At 39.0% G+C, this 16592-nt stretch overlaps 1 protein-coding gene across 1 annotated transcript; it reads left to right on the top strand.

Moving 5' to 3' along the window:
* Nucleotides 1-8938: 8938 nt before the first annotated feature.
* Nucleotides 8939-15339, top strand: LOC131230321 (probable phospholipid hydroperoxide glutathione peroxidase). Its single transcript, XM_058226178.1, has 6 exons — nt 8939-9230; nt 11205-11281; nt 11648-11709; nt 11815-11933; nt 13683-13850; nt 15297-15339. Exons 1-6 carry the CDS (start codon nt 9006-9008, stop codon nt 15327-15329), a joined length of 684 nt encoding a protein of 227 aa, XP_058082161.1. The 5' UTR covers nt 8939-9005; the 3' UTR covers nt 15330-15339.
* The last annotated feature ends 1253 nt before the right edge of the window (nt 15340-16592 follow it).

Raw genomic sequence — 16592 nt, 5'->3', positions numbered from 1 at the left:
AGACATGGCATGGGCCCTTGAACTTTTCGTTCTTCTTTTCGGTGTTCTTCTTGAATTTTCCTTTATTAGGTTTCAGGAAATGTCCTTCTCGGATGTTTGTTATTATAGTTTTAATTGATGTACCTTGGACGAGGTATTCCCGTTATCATTTTTTCTATCGCGGTTACGGGATTCTTCCTCAGTCCTGAGGTGTTTCTGGATTTGTTCCAGTGTGTAGTCCTCGATTTTATGCAGCAACTTCTTTCTATAGTCTTTCCACATCGGTGGCAATTTGGCGATTATAGCCCCGACTTTGAAGGATTCAGGAAGATCGATTTTTATCGTTTTGATTTTATTTATTATTAGCTGCAGTTCTTGGATTTGGGGCAGCAGCGGTTTATTATGTACCATACTGAAGTCAAAATACTTGGTGATGAGAAACTTGTTGGTGCCTTCTTCTTCAGCCTTGTATTTGAATTCCAGAGCGGCCCAAATCTCCTTTGCTAATGACGTCTGTTGGTACAAATCATACAGGCGGTCGGAGAGAACGTTCAGAATGTGTCCTCGACACAAGAGTTCGTCTTCGGCTCTTTTGATGCGGGCAGCTAGTTGTTCAGGTGTATCGTTGTCAGATGCTTCAGGTAGTACTTGCAAATTTGGATCTAATATATAATAGATATTCAGTGCCGTCAGGAGAAATTTCAGCTTGTCTTGCCATCTTGTAAAATTGGTTCCATCGAACCGATCAAGACGTATCAAGTCTTGATTCATCAACTTGATGGATGAAACACTGTCGGCTTCCATCAGTAAAATAACGCTTTAAGATTGTTGAAAATTATACAGATTAATGTATTTCTGTATAATGTGGAAACCGAAAAGTGCAAAATAATCAGAAATCAGGACAGGCTGAAGCACGTCTGAAACGCTGTCCTTAAAGCGTTATTTGCCCCTACTCAAGTGAATTGAGTATGCTGGTAGGTTACAGGCAAATAGCTTCTAGGATACGACGAGCCTGGTGTGGGTCTGCGTTCAGCAAACACGAAGGCCCACCAAATGGAACTCAATTACACACTTTCTGGCAGTATTACAGTATAAAGGAAAAAATCCCAAAAGAAGAAGAAAAGAAGAGAAAAACTTCTGCACAGGTCAGTTCAAATCTTCAGCTACTGGTTCAGTTGAACCGTTCTAGACCACACCGCTGGTCTGTTCTTCAAGCTAAGGTTTAAGCCTTGCTATGTTGCTGGAAACACTAGAATATATGAGTGGAGAGGGGCTGGCTGTCTCAGTTCGTATGGGTTTGCTGGAGTGAGTTGAGATGGTTTGGAAACCCATCCAGGTCCTCCTTTTATAGGCTATGGTGGCTAGGGGGTTATGGTCTAGAGACTTAAATTCCATTAAGCCATTTCTAGTTGTTGGAAAACTAGCCGTTTTATGGCCGTTTTCTGACTGTTATGCATGGACCATTAAGCTGCATGTCGATCGTTGTGAGACAACAATAGCCGCTTTTCTAGTTGGGCTAGCCATGCAGAATTACACTGACCCGCATTAATGGCTCACCACATTATACCGCAACAGCTCTTTTCATCCCTCTATTTATATCGAGAGATTTCTCTCCTCCTTACTCTCTCTCTCTCTCCAGCCACCGCCATAGCCACTTAGTTGCAACGCGACTCGCACACGTCTCGCTCCGGTTCGCTTAAGGTCGCGAAGTGCAAAGTGCACCACTAGCGCCTCTACAGTCACACTGCCTCACATGCCCACGCCGCACCGAGCCCGTGCCCGAGACCGACACCGAGATCGAGATCGAGACCGAGACCGAGACCAAGTCCGAGTCCGAATCCGAGATTGAGACCGAGACCGAGATCGAGCCCTAGCCCGAGCCCGTGCCCGTGCCCGTGCCCGAGACCGACACCGAGATCGAGATCGAGACCGAGACCGAGACCGAGACCAAGTCCAAGTCCGAGTCCGAGTCTAAGACCGAGACCGAGACCGAGCCCAAGCCCGAGCCGGTGCCCGAGCCCGTGCCCGAGCCCGAGCGCTCGCGGCACCGGAACACGCAAGGTCCATAGTTCACGCATGTAGGTAAATATTATAATACTTCAAGTTTTTCTCTTCTCTTTTTCATGTGGGACTATTCCCAAAAACCCGCAGAAAAGTATTTTTTCAAAACAACTTTTTATATTATATATTATTTTATTATTAAAATATTTTTATTAAAATCAATATTTTTTTTGCAACAATGTATTTATTATATCTACACCGTTTATTTATTTTAGAGATCATTTTAGAGCATTATCCAAAAAAAGAATCACATCCAAAGAATCACACCACAAAAATCAGTGGAGATTTAACATTTATCATTGAAAACTTCATAGGCCCCACCGTGATGTTTATTTGTCATCTAACCTTTTCATGAGGTCACGTATATATATATATATATATATATATATATATATATATATATATATATATATATATATATATATATATATATATATATTCTCATTTTCCTTTTTCAGAGTGAGCATTCAGGTGGAATAGAATTCTAAATCATTACGTTTGGCCAAGGTTGAACAATTATTACCGTTGTAGCCAACCGAACAACTTATCAAACACATGTCCTCAATGTTCCGCAGCACACTTGACCATAAGTAAATGGGGCACTGAATGTGAGGCCACAGAAGAAGGCCCTGACTTTGATGAACATGAACAAGCCACTAAGGAAATAGTGGATGACGATGAATTGACGGGCGAAGATCATGTCGAATCTCTAGTTGTGAGGCAATTACTATATGCCCCACGAAAGGAATTACATCTACAACGTCACAATATATTCTCTACACGGTGCACTGTCAACAGAAAGGTCTGTGATGTGATCATAGATAGTGGTAGTAGCGAGAACATCGTCTCAAGAGTGATGGTGGACAAGTTGGAGCTATCAACGATAAAACATCATTCTTTGTACTCAATTGGCTGGATAAAAGAGGTAAACGAGACCAAGGTAACTGAACAATGCACTATCTCGTTTTCAATTGAAAAAAATTATAAGGATCAAATACTTTGTGATGTGGTCGACATAGAAGCATGCCATATGTTACTCGGTCGACCCTAGAAGTTGGACCGTGATGCGACCCATTGAGGACGAGACAACGTTTACATATTCGTCAAGGATAGTTGAAAAATAATTCTTACCCCCATTACACCAGAGAACCACCCTAAAGCTTCTAAAGTGGAGGGAAGTTCCTTCTTGACCATTTGGGATTTCATGGAAGAATCCAAGGAAATCAGCGAGGTATACGCTATAGTGGTGAAGGGCGATGAATCAGAACCTCAAACATTCCTCCAAGTTTAAGACTATTAGTAAACGAATTCAAAGAAGTCTGGCCTGAAGATTTACATGATGGATTGCCCCCCATGAGGGACATCCAACATCACATATACCTTGTCCCTGGGGTTAGCCTGCCCAACCGCCCTGATTATCGGATGAGTCCGAAGGATTGTGAGATACTTCAAGAGTAAGTGTAGAAATTGATTCCTAATAGTGTCTTGAGAGAGCGCATGACCCCATATGCTGTACCAGCATTATTAACGTCAAAAAAAGATGGAAGTTGGCGCATGTGTGTTGACAGTCGGGCAATCAACAAAGTTACCATTAAATATCAGTTCCCAATACCATGGTTGGATGACATGTTCGATATGCTAGAAAGGAGCCAAAGTGTTATCTAAACTAGACCTAAGGAGTGGGTACCATCAGATTCTTATTCGACCCGGTGATGAGTGGAAAACGACATTCAAGACTAATGAAGGGTTGTATAGTTGGTCATGCCCTTCGGCCTATCGAATGCACCAAGTACTTTTATACGTTTGATGAATCAAGTTATAAAACCGTTCACTGACTGATTTGTGGTAGTATATTTTGATGATATACTGATATATAGCTAGGATGAGATGGAGCACAAGAAACATCTTAGGCATGTGCTACAGGTCTTACAAATTAATAAGTTGTACCTCAATTTAAAGAAGTGTAGTTTTTTAATGGACAACCTATTGTTCATAGGATTTGTTATAACGTCCACAGGCATCTGTGTGGACGATGAAACGGTGCAAGCCATTAAGGAATGACCGATCCTGACAAATATTCATGAGGTGAGGAGTTTTCATGGGTTGGGGACCTTCTATCGTCGATTTGTGTGAAATTTTAGTACAATAGTTGCGCCTATTACAAATTGTATGAAAATGAGACCATTTCAGTGGACCGATGAGGTTGACAAGAGCTTTCAAGATATCAAACATCGTTTGTCCACAACACCGGACTTGGTGCTTCCTAATTTCGACAAGCTGTTTGAGGTTGAGTGTGACGCTTCATATGTCGGAATTAGAGAAGTATTATCACAGGAAGGCAGGTCGGTAGCTTCTACAACGAGAAGCTCAACGAAACCTGAAAGAAGTGGTTGACATATGAGCTTGAATTGTATGCAGTTGTTCAGGCGCCGTGATATTGGCGGCACTATTTGATTCAAAGAGTGTTTGTTCTGTACACTGAAACCTCCTTCGCCGTATTTCAGGAGAAAAATCAAAGTAGTGGAACTTGGTCTTGTCTCAAGCAGAGTTTGCATTCAACAACATGATGAACTGCTTGACAGGGAAATCACCGTTCCAGATTATCTACGGATGAGTGTCTTGCCACACACTTGACTTGGTCCCTCTACCTAAGCTCCCAAGTACAAGCATTGCAGCAGAACATATGACAGATAAGATCATGGGTATCCATGTGCAAGTGCAGACCAAATTACATGTCTCGAATGAGAAGTACAAGGAACAAGTGGACAAGCATCGGCGACAAAAAGTGTTTGAGGTGGGCGATCACGTTATGGTCCATCTGCACACAGAGAAATTTTCGACTGGAACATACAACAAGTTAAAGAATAAGAAGATTGGACTCATCCCAATTATTCGAAAGATCAATGACAACACTTATGTTGTTGATCTTTCAGATAACATGGCGATCTCACAGACTTTTAATGTCGCGGATCTGACCAAGTATCATGAATCAGAATAAGACGAGTTCTTTTGAAGTGGAGGGGACTGATATAGAGCGGGTCACGGACAATTTCATGGCCAAGATGGATTAGAAAAGGCCCGGTCGATGACAAAAGTGATTTGGACCATCAGACCTTAGATCGGGCGTATCTCACAATCCGGAATGAGTTATCAGGCCTAAAATATATGATTTTGGGGTAAAACAAGTTACTTTAGCCAACCAACACGTCAAGAGTTGGGTTGCCCATATGTAGGATTCGTAAAATTCCATCATATCAATGGTCGAATTCCATATTTAATTCCATTTTTACTATAAATAGTAAAGTTTAGTTTGATTATAACTCTTCAACCGTTGGGCTTTAGGAGTTGTGTTTAACATAAAAAGTGCTTAGAATAATTAGGATAATAACGTGGTTAAGCTACATGGGAAACTTATTAAAGAAAGTAAATTTACTATTTATAGTAAGTTACGAATTTCTAGGAGTTATAGTTATAGTTTACTTCTGATTTCTCTCTTATTGCTTGGTATCCCTATTTAAAGGGTTGTTAACTCGTTTATTTGATTCATTAATCAATTTCGAATTTATTTATATTTTCATGCTTGCTTTACTTGTAGATTCGAGAAGTCTCCATGAGGAGTCCTGAGAAGCTCCGTGGATTCGGAGTAGTTATCCTTGAGGAAGACGATGATCGACCTAATCACGTTCATCTCTACATCAATGACCCACATCCCAAGCGAGCCCTACGTGATGGGCAATCCACATTGAAGGTGTGCTCCAAGTGATGGGCGGTGGATATTAAAGGTGGACCCCACATGATGGATGATAACAATAATGGTAGGCCCCACATAATGAATGACCAACATCAAAGATGGACCCTACATAATGGACAGTGCACATTAAAGGTTGACCCTTACTGATGAATGACCCACATCTATGGTGGGCACCGCACGATGGATGACCACATCAAAGGTGGGGCCTGTATAATGAATGGTCCACATCAAAGGTTAGCCCCACATGATGGACAATGGATGTAAGTTTAAGGATAAAAACTTATGATGTTAGAAACCAAATATACTTTTCTTACTTTTTAGCTGATAAAAAAAATACTTACTTGTACAATGAGTAAGATTTAAAATAAATTACGTGTGGCGTAAGTAACTTATCTAAAGTAACTTAGGATTCAAACAACTCCTAAATGAGTAGGGTCTGTGTTCTCTTATAATCAACTCAATCAATCTCCTTTTTAAATAAGTCTAATTTAGATCATACTAAAAAATACCTAACCTAGCCCTAAGTAAACGTGGTTGAGAATGTACGTCTATAAACACCCCACCACCCCGAGTGAGAATGAATTCTGATTGTCAACATCAGTTGGGTCTCAATTAAAATACTTATACGGCAAAAACGCTGCCTTGAAGACATCCAACGAGTTGAACTGACCAATGCCAAGGCACATAGATGACATGGCAAGAGCAAAGTCTCAATATCACCAACGGAGCACCAAACTATTGAAAAAAAATGTGAAAACTCTGCAACAAGGCTAGTTATGTTATAAGAAAATCAGTCCGCACAGGTGAGTTCCAGTGGAATCGACCGGTCTTGAGAAGACCAATTCTACTCAAAATCGACCATATTCTACCAGTTCTGGGTATATGGATCAACTGTGATGTACAAGTATGATCCATGCCGTCCATCCATTTAACCAGTTCATTTTAGGGCATGACCCCAAAATTGAAGCCTATCCAAAGCTCCGAGTGAACCACACCATAGGAAATAATAATGTGAATTAATACCTTCCAAGTTATAAATGTTTTGGATCAAACTGATATTTATGTTTTTCCCTCATCCATGTCAGTGTGCCCTTATGAACCGATTGGATGACAAATACACATCACTATAGGCCCTAAGAAGGTTTCTAGGGTGGAAATCATTGTCCCCATTATTTTAAGTAGTGTGGTACACTTAGGGTCTGTTTGGCCAATGGTATTAAGTTGTATTAAATGGGATTGCATTACTAATCCCACTTTGAAATTGGTAATGATATGTTTGGAAGGAGTGTGACATGGGATTAAAATTAACTTCGTTGGTTTTGAAAAATGAGCCTTGTGTTGGAAAGTGTAAGATAGGATTATTAATCCAACGTATGATAGATTTTTGTTTAATCCAAATGCAATTTGAAAGTATATTTGAGGATTTATTTTTTAATGCATACACTCCAAACATGATATTAGAAAACATGGGATAAACCTAATTCACGCACAAGGTAATGCAGCTGGCCAATCTGGGTGGTGGGATTAGAAGGAAATAGGTGGGATGAGATTTAAAAAACATAATTATTACCCATGGCAGGGATTGTCTGTTGCCATGGGATAAAATTAATGCCATGCTTTATTGATAATACGGTGGTACATTGAATGGATATACCCACCATCATTTGAAGTTACTGAGAATAACACGTGTTATATCTAAACCATTCATTTGTTTTGAAACCTCATTTTATGGCATGGGCCTAAAAATGAGGTAGATCCAAAACTGATGTGGCCCCAAAGAAGTTTTCAACGGTAAGTATTTAATCCCCGTTGCTTTCTATGGTGGGTCCACTTGAGCTTTAGATTTACCTGATTTTTTGGCCCATGCTCTAAAATAATCTAGATAAATGGGTGGATGGTGTGGATATAGCCCACACATCATGGTGGGACCTACACAACTTCCCAAACATTGAGTGAAATTGGCACACGACCCAATGCAATCACACGTGCGAACTTGGCGCTTTCATTGCAAACATCTAACGTGTGCACTTGGCATTCTTTTGTCGGTGGATTTTTTTTTTCTTTTTTTCGTGAGAGGTCTGGCTAAGAATCAAGATGCCCCTTTACCGTTGATTTTTGTTGTTTAAGTGGGCCATCTTACTGAATGAATCATCTCACTACCACACACGTGTGCAATATCCAATGTAGCTTTTTATAATACATCACCGCCTATTGCAACAGGATTTTTAGCCATTTTAGCCCTTTTTTCAATTAACATGAACTGTTCGTCTAGTGGGACTTCCCTTGGATTGTGTATTAAAAAACAAGCCAAAAATAAAAAATAAAAAATAAAATCAAATTCAATATTTCAACCCATTAATTATATAAAGGCTATTAGGATCGTTCAAAGCAAAAGAGCCAAACTGTCAGTGGATTAAAGTAATCCCGCAGAAAGATTATTTTTTTTGTCAATTTTCCAATCACATAAAGTAAGAACTGTCATATAAACGGTGTAGATCACTTGAAGATAGCCCAAATTCTAAAGTTACGTTCGCGACGTATCACGCTGTAAGAACGTCGTGATGTATTGGAGAAAACTTCTTTTCAGCTGTTCAGAATCCAGGGTGAATGCAAACCCGCAAGTGTAAACACGAAACCTACACGCAGGCCTAAGCTTCTAGAAACCGCCTAGTGTCACGTACAGATTCCCACACATCCCTACGCGGCTTTCCCATGCAAAATGATAGCCTGCACGTGATAAAAGGAAGTTATTGTACTCCTCGGACCAGCAAAATGAGATCGTAGTCCGGCATCTGTGCCACGTGGATCTGCATAAGATCCAATTCAGGAAGTAAGATCCACCATGAAAAATAAAAGGACGGTGGGCCTCTTTTCTAAATACGATCCGTAAGCATTAGAGAAAGCGTGTTTGAAAAAACCATTAATCACTGTGATTCTTCATGCCCATATATAGAATGGATAAGATTATACTAGAACTTTTTACGTTTTATGAAAACTATCCAAAGTGATTACTATGTATTTAACGGTTCAGATCATTCAAAAACGTATCGTAACTATTAGAATAGGAATTAACTTCAGTAATCCGCGAACTACAATACCGTACCTGAATTCTAAACGCAGGATCGATGAAAGACCTGCATTCTCGTTTTCGCGCTCTTCTTCCATTGTTTGAATTCTCAGCTGCAGAAAATTTACCAGATTCTCTGAAATATTTATGTCCTTTAGTCTCTCAAATCGATCATCTTCCTCTCTCAAAGAACCCCTTTTATTCTCTTTGGAAATCTCCTCTTCTTCTGCTAGAACAGGGCTCCCCTGTTTTGCATCCCTTCCTGCCTTTTCTACTCCAAGAAAATCTCTGTTTTATATTCTGAGATCGGATTCTGCAATGTCAAGCCAATATAAGAAGACCCAAGGATCGATTCATGACTTCACCGTCAAGGTTAGCAAGCTCGAATCGATCTCACTGTCTTTCTATTTAGCAGCTTATATGTTTTTTTTTTTTTTTTTTTTTTTGGTTTTTTTTCTTTTCTGGGTTTTGTTTGGTTGGATTGGGTTGCTTTCTGTTGTAATTTTACTTTTCTTATGGGATTTTCTCTTTTCTTTTGAGAATGATACAGTGCTTTCTGAGCATTGTAAGTTATAGAGCTTGCGGTGGTATTAGGGCATTTGGGCAGTCCAAGCCATCAATGGGAGCTGTCCATTAGGTCCAGAACCCAGTACATGGGATACCATGTAAGCGTCACAGCAATCAGATGATTCCAATGGTCTGATCATTAGCCTATAAAATGGATGGTAGAGGTTCATTTAGGGAGAAATAGACGTTATGGATGATTTGACCAATCTGTTCTCTGGGGCCCATCATGGATTTCTTAAGGGCCTAAAGAATCATCTTGATGAGAAAATCCTAACCATCCTGCTTTTATAAGGCAGCACACTAGCTGTGGCAGTGTGGCACATGGGTGTGTGATCCAATCCGTCCATCAGGTGGGTCCCATCATTCAGTTGCTCTGGCCCAAAAACATTCCTGTCCACTAATCAAATGGACCAATGTTTACAAAACAAATGTACATATTAGAGGAATTTGGACATGTTTTTCCTAACCTGTCAGCCTATTTCTAGGAAAAAGAAAAGAAAAAAAAAAACGGCTACTTGATGAGTAGATCTTGTTGTTATTTTGGTACATGGAACCTAGATGATGGGACCCACCTGGTAGATGGATTGGATCTCACGTCCTTGATATACTTGCGCAGTGGCCTATCAAAGCTCATAACTTCAATATCTATTCTTCAGTATGAAATAGTTGTCTTTGAGAGTATATTGAGAATCAGAGATTGTAACTTCAATATCTACTTTTGCTTAGGAAATTGTTGTTTTCGAGAGAATATTGAGAATCAGAGATACATATCATATTAACGGAGCTACGGATCCCATATAAATCAGGCAATATGTAATGATATTTTCAACATGTTTTGATGACATTTCGGCATAACTCTCACAGATTTTAGGTTGCATTTTGATGCATAAGTGAATTGCATTTTGAACTGTCAGTTTAATCAGTAGGAAATACACAAAATTGGTGTTTTTACATAGTAATTGTAACCATGGATTTAAGACCCAGAGGAGTTGACGGGGACATGGTTCAACCCGATCTGGTTCAAGACAGGTCAATTCAGACATAGCTCAGGCGATTTGCGACTCTACTCAGAGCCAAACAAGTTGGGTTGAGTCGCCGAGTCTTTTAACCATGCATGTAACACAGTCCAACTTGAAAGTAACAAGATTGCATTTTGAGCCCTGACCAATATGAATTCTACCGAAGGAAATAACAAATTGGTTATCCGTATCGTATTAGACTAATAATTGCTATTTGATTTGATGGTGCATCCAAACACACCCTTAGTTTAGAAACTCAATAATTCAATCGGCTCGACATCCTGACGGTTCGGGTGGACACGAAGACTCAATTCGAGTATCTGAACTTGATGTTTAAAATATTATATTAGGATTAATATTTCCGATACTTTGAAGAATAGGAGTATAAAAATAGTCAAACATAACTATAAAGCAACAGCTTGTAGAGCTCACCAGCGAGTTTCATGGTGACTCAGCTTGATTTCTCTCCCAATCGAGTTGACTCGGACAAGTTTTTTGGGTTGAGCCACTAAGTTTTAGAACTATGCCCCAAGCTGCATCTGCACTTATTTCAATTTCAACCTGAAACTATTGTAATTTCAATTTGGAGCCCAGAAACTTAGCGTGACTGTTGAGGTAATTATGAATTGGTTATTGTAACTTCACTAAACTAATAATTGCAGACTGATATGATAATGCATCCAAACACACTCCTCGGTAGTTTTGAAATGGTTGTCTTTGGGTAGTTTTATCATTGAAGGGTTTTGTTTTTCTTCTGCAGGATGCAAGAGGAAACGATGTGGATCTTAGCACTTACAAGGGAAAGGTCCTCTTGATTGTGAATGTTGCATCTCAATGGTATGAAATATATGTCTTTTTTTCATGGTTTTCGATCAGATATTTGTTTACTTCATTTGAGAAATCTATTTATTTTATAGATATGTTCCTTTGGCTTTCCAAGTATGGTTTTTAGACTCAAAGGCTTTGATCGACTAGTTCGGTCTGGAGTCAAGATGCAACTCAACTGATTGGGTAGTGCTGATTCCAATGCACACCCAACTCATACAAGTCTTAAAACCATGGTTCAAAGGATTTTCCATTGCCATTTTTTATTTCCCTAATGAACTGCTCGAATGCAAGTTTCAATTCCAATTCTGACTTCTATCTTGATTCATTACAATATTCAAATGCATCTCATTTTTATTTGCCAATTCATTGTTGCAGTGGGTTGACCAACTCAAATTACACGGAACTTAATCAATCATATGAGAAGTACAAAAATCAAGGTTTGGATCTACCCCTTTTCTTACCTAAACTGATTTAAAGTGTTTTATTTTATTTTAATTTTTAGGCGTTGTCCGTAAGTACTGACTTCCTTTTACTCATCACAGATTTTGAAATATTGGCATTCCCATGCAATCAGCTTGGTTCGGAGGAGCCAGGAGACAACGAGCAGATCTTGGATTTTGTTTGCACCCGCTTCAAATCCGAATTCCCCATATTTGACAAGGTACTTGAACTAAAGATCACACTGCACAGATTATACTAACTTGCTAATGGGTGGACTTCTAATGGACAGTCGAAATGGAAAATAGTCAACTGTCCAAATGCCATTATTGATCAGGGGTCAGGATCATCTAAGTAATCTAAATTTGGGACCCCCACTTTATGGATGGTTTGGATTTTTTGTACATGCATGCCACAGGTCCCATTATTTGAGACTGCATCACACAGGGCATGAAATCAAGCACAGATCTTATTTCCCATGCCAAAAGCCAAAGATAGAATGTTTCCTCTCTCATGTACTCTTGTGCTCCTTACCGTTTGGGTAGAAGGTTTCCGATCTTATAGAGCAATGCATAGATGTCAAAACATGCTAATATTGGGAAAGACATATATGAAAACACAAATTAAGATTTATATCAGTGGTTGGTATCATTAAGCCATGGGTTCTTGTACAAACCAAAAACTAGAGCAACCTGTAGATAGTCTTATGTTGAGCAATGTGTACAATAACACATCTATTTCATCCAGAGGCTTAGGGAAGTTATTAACACTAGATTTATCTAGCTTGTGGTGATGCAGTCTTGGAGTGGATCCCACATTCCCCCACAATCATTTTGTGGGTCCATCGACATCATGTGGGCTCCAACTCATAACCTTCACGAAACTAGAACAATTGACTTCGATATTCATACGAAGGCAAGAGATGGATCTCCTTCGGCAGGACTTCAAACTGAGATTGCTTGGATTTTGAACACCATGCTATCTGTTATGTTCTAAAACTCCCTGACTCAATTTGAAACCTGGACAAGTCAACCTGTCTTGGCAAGATTTAGAGCAGAGTCACTGGAAAATACAGAACTCGCAGTGTCCCGGCCTAGACTCGGAGAGACTCGTCAAGTCAAATCACTGCAACTTAAACTGAGTAGCTTGGTTTTTAAAGGCAGGATTTATTAAAAAGATGAAATGTCGGAGGGATATTCAAACCCCCAAGTTGACACAAGGAAGCAATGTCATTAACCAGCAAGGTGCACACTGTTTAAATTACAAGTACTAAATATAATTATTTTAAAAGCTTATTAACATTCCTAATGTTTTTTATTTTATAATAATTAAATACTGAGTCAAGTCAGGTTGAGTCAAGTTGGGTTATTGAGATTTTGAACCATACCAGCTGGTCTACAAAATGTGGCTCTCAATTTTTATTTTTTTTTAACTCCTCATATATATATATATATATATATATATATATAATCAGACCTTTCTTGACAGATGCGCCCAACCCTTCGGTGATGCACTGGGGAGTCTTTTCATGAATTTCGATACCTTATTTCACACATGCCCTAGAATTCCGAACATGCCCAGAAACTGATCTGTAGGGTTCCTGGCCTTGGCCGTTGAGGAACATTTCCTCATCAAACTGCAATTCATCCTCTAGTTATGGTAATGACTATGATATTTGCATTACTGCAATGAATATGATGCGTACATCATGCAACATCACACACACTCTGATGTTCGGGGATCCACTCCTATTTGTATACATATGGTATATCTGTTACTATCTAAAATTCATTGGTGATTATTCGAGATATAGTTGGATTTGACAATGCTACGTATGTTCTTTCTACTTGAGAATGCAAATGCCATTATTGTGTGGAATGCTGATTTTTGGGATATTGGAGTTTCATCAAAGCTCATATGTTAGAACTGCATCATCATCACCGGTGAACCGTCTTTTGTGATTTTTGTGAAGGTTGATGTAAATGGGGACAATGCAGCTCCCGTGTACAAGTTCTTAAAGTCAAGCAAAGGCGGCCTTTTCGGGGACAGCATCAAGTGGAACTTCACCAAGTTTCTTGTGGACAAGGATGGACATGTGGTCGACCGCTATGCTCCCACAACTTCCCCTCTCAGCATTGAGGTAAACCAAAAATAAAGAATGAAAAAAAGACACTAATGTTATTTACTTTTGCATCCCTTGCACCAAATGGAGAGTCATCTAGCAATCTAGGCTGTCAAACTTGTGGAATCCCTTGTTGTTGGGACTCAGCTTGGATGATCTTAACCATTTGATCTTGCTTGAATTTGAACCGCAACCAACACTCACAGCTGTATTTGCTCGTCACGGATTGTAGTGTTAAGATCATTCAATTGATGTAATCCCCCATGATCCATTCACAATGGGACCCACATTTTTTCATCTGAAGTTCATGTACTTATGTTCCACATGTACAGCAGATGAGTCACCACCATATACATGGTGCTTAGCAGATGAAAATGCTCCAGTGTTCTTAAAGAGCTAAGTCATAGAGGTCCTAGTTGTATTGGGTCTTTATTTTGGCTATGTAAGATGGGTTCGATCCTAAGACCTCACTTTTGAAATGCACCCTCTACCACAGAAGCACAGGCTCAAACCCATTCGGTCATTTGGACAGTCCAATTGATCATTTGGACATTTCAATTGATCAATCTGAACTGTCCATTTAGTCTAGAACTCATTTCATGGGCTACCATGCACATAGTATGATTGCAGAAATCACACTGATAGTATGATTGCAGAAATCACACTGACAGTATGATTCCCTCTTTTATGGTAATGCAAGATGTAAGATGGGCTCGAGCATAAGAACTCACTTTCGAAACACATCCTCTACAGCAGAAGCATGGGCTCAAGCCCATTTGTTCATTTGGACAATGCAATCAATCCATCTGAAGTGTCAATTTAGTCTGGAACTCATTTATGGGCTACCATGCAGAAATCACACTGATCAGATGATCCAGTCCATAAATCTGGCTGTATTTTTTTTAGCCATTCTTTTTTTTTTTAAGCCTTTACAATGATAGGCAAACTTAGTAAGCCCCAAGAAATAAATGGATCAAATGGATGATTGGACGACTGTTTTGTGTAAAGGATCCTGAACATCAATACTAAATGCTACTGATTAATTAGATGGTTTAGATTGTCAGATTGATGAAATTAATGAACAATGTAGATCAGTGGATTGGATTGTCGAAGTGTCCCAATGCAATTGGGTGCACTACGTCTTATAGTGATCTGAGTGCAGTGCAGCTTTTCTCTTTGTAGATATGTTATGATTAAGCTAATGAAGCTCTCAGGCCAACCCCAGCAGAGACAGCTTGGGTTTATTTTATGCCTGTAAGCTGCATTAGGACCTGATTTTCAGGCCAAAAAATAAATGGGTTGGATCTATACTTTAGTTATAGTACTAGAGGCCCAACCTGAGCTCAATTATAGATATGTGGGGCAGGGTAGGACGTTGGCCTGGTGGGCCCGCTCTTAATTATGAACTGACCTTTTTAATCTATGTTCTCATGTTTTTTTTGTTTTTTGTTTTTGTTTTTGCAGAAGGACATAAAGAAACAATTGGGGGTTTCTTAGAAGAGTCTTTCTTATAATTACTTTTGAATGATTCATATGTAATTTTCTGCTTGAGGAGATGTATGTTTGTATTATTTCCTTGGTAGGGACCGATAACCCTCTTTTTCTTGTAATTACTTTTAAATGATACATTTGTAGTTTTCTACTTTATATGTATGTTTGAGTTATATGGATCTTATTAATTTTATTTGGACACATCGGTGAGTACAAAAGATCAATCTGAATGGTCCGTTGGATGTGAATCACATGGCATGGGCTACCTTGCAAAAACCATGCAGATGCCATGATTCTATCCATCTTAGTTGGGTGTTGTAGACTATTCCAGTATGTATAGATGAGGCATGTGTTTTGATTAAATGAAGATTGTGTCCCTTGATCGATGGACATTTTTTCGTTGGATCTGAACAGTCTATTATTGGCTCTTTCCACAATTCAAGCAACTGACAAATCCATAACCCAAGTAACCCAAATGAAATGGGATGAATAAAATCAATTTGATTTATTCAGGGCGCAATGAAGCAAAATTCAATCAAGCCAACATAGGAAATGGGGATGATTATAAGGAGTCAATGTTCTCTCTTCTCAAACAACCTATATCATCCACACCAGCATTTGATTGATCATCCTGTTGGAAGTGCAAACCAAAGCCTTGCATTTACTATAACTGTTCATCTTCCAAAGCACAGCAACACTTCCCATGGAGATGCTCTTGGAAGATGAAAATGCTTGTGTATTTTCTAGGAACATTTTAGTGTTAGAAGCTCCTAGCAGGGGCAGTTTTGTCTTTTCACCTTACATTTAAATGCCTATAAATTGACATCTTTTGTATCTGGTTGAAGCAAGCAAAGCAAGCAAGTCAATAGCAAGTGTGAGAAGTTTGCAGCAGCAAAACAGTTTAAAAGAATAAAAATTCTGTTTTTCTTCTCTCTTTCTTCCTTCTACATTAGATTTGAGTTGTGCTAAGGCTTTGTAAAGCCAAGAAAAGCTCTGGCCCAACAAACTGGTATCAAAGCCTAGTTGTTTTTCCAAAAGAAGTTTCCAGTAGGTTTTTCAGCCAAGTACTGATTTTTTCTATAAAAAAAAATCTGTTCAAAAATCATATTGCAAAGCCAAGTTTTGTTCTCTGGGTTGAAGTTGCCAGCAATTTTTTCAGCAAAAAAAAAGTCAGATTTCAAAAAAAAATCTGTCCAAAAAAATATAAAAAATAAAAATAAAATCAGATTTTAGCAAGTTTTTCAGCAAAAAAATAAAAACAGATTTCAA

Source organism: Magnolia sinica, chromosome 17, assembly GCF_029962835.1.
Source record: "Magnolia sinica isolate HGM2019 chromosome 17, MsV1, whole genome shotgun sequence".
Lineage (NCBI taxonomy): Eukaryota > Viridiplantae > Streptophyta > Magnoliopsida > Magnoliales > Magnoliaceae > Magnolia > Magnolia sinica.
Note: the sequence above shows the minus strand (reverse complement) of the source record. Positions and strands in the feature narration are given on the sequence as shown.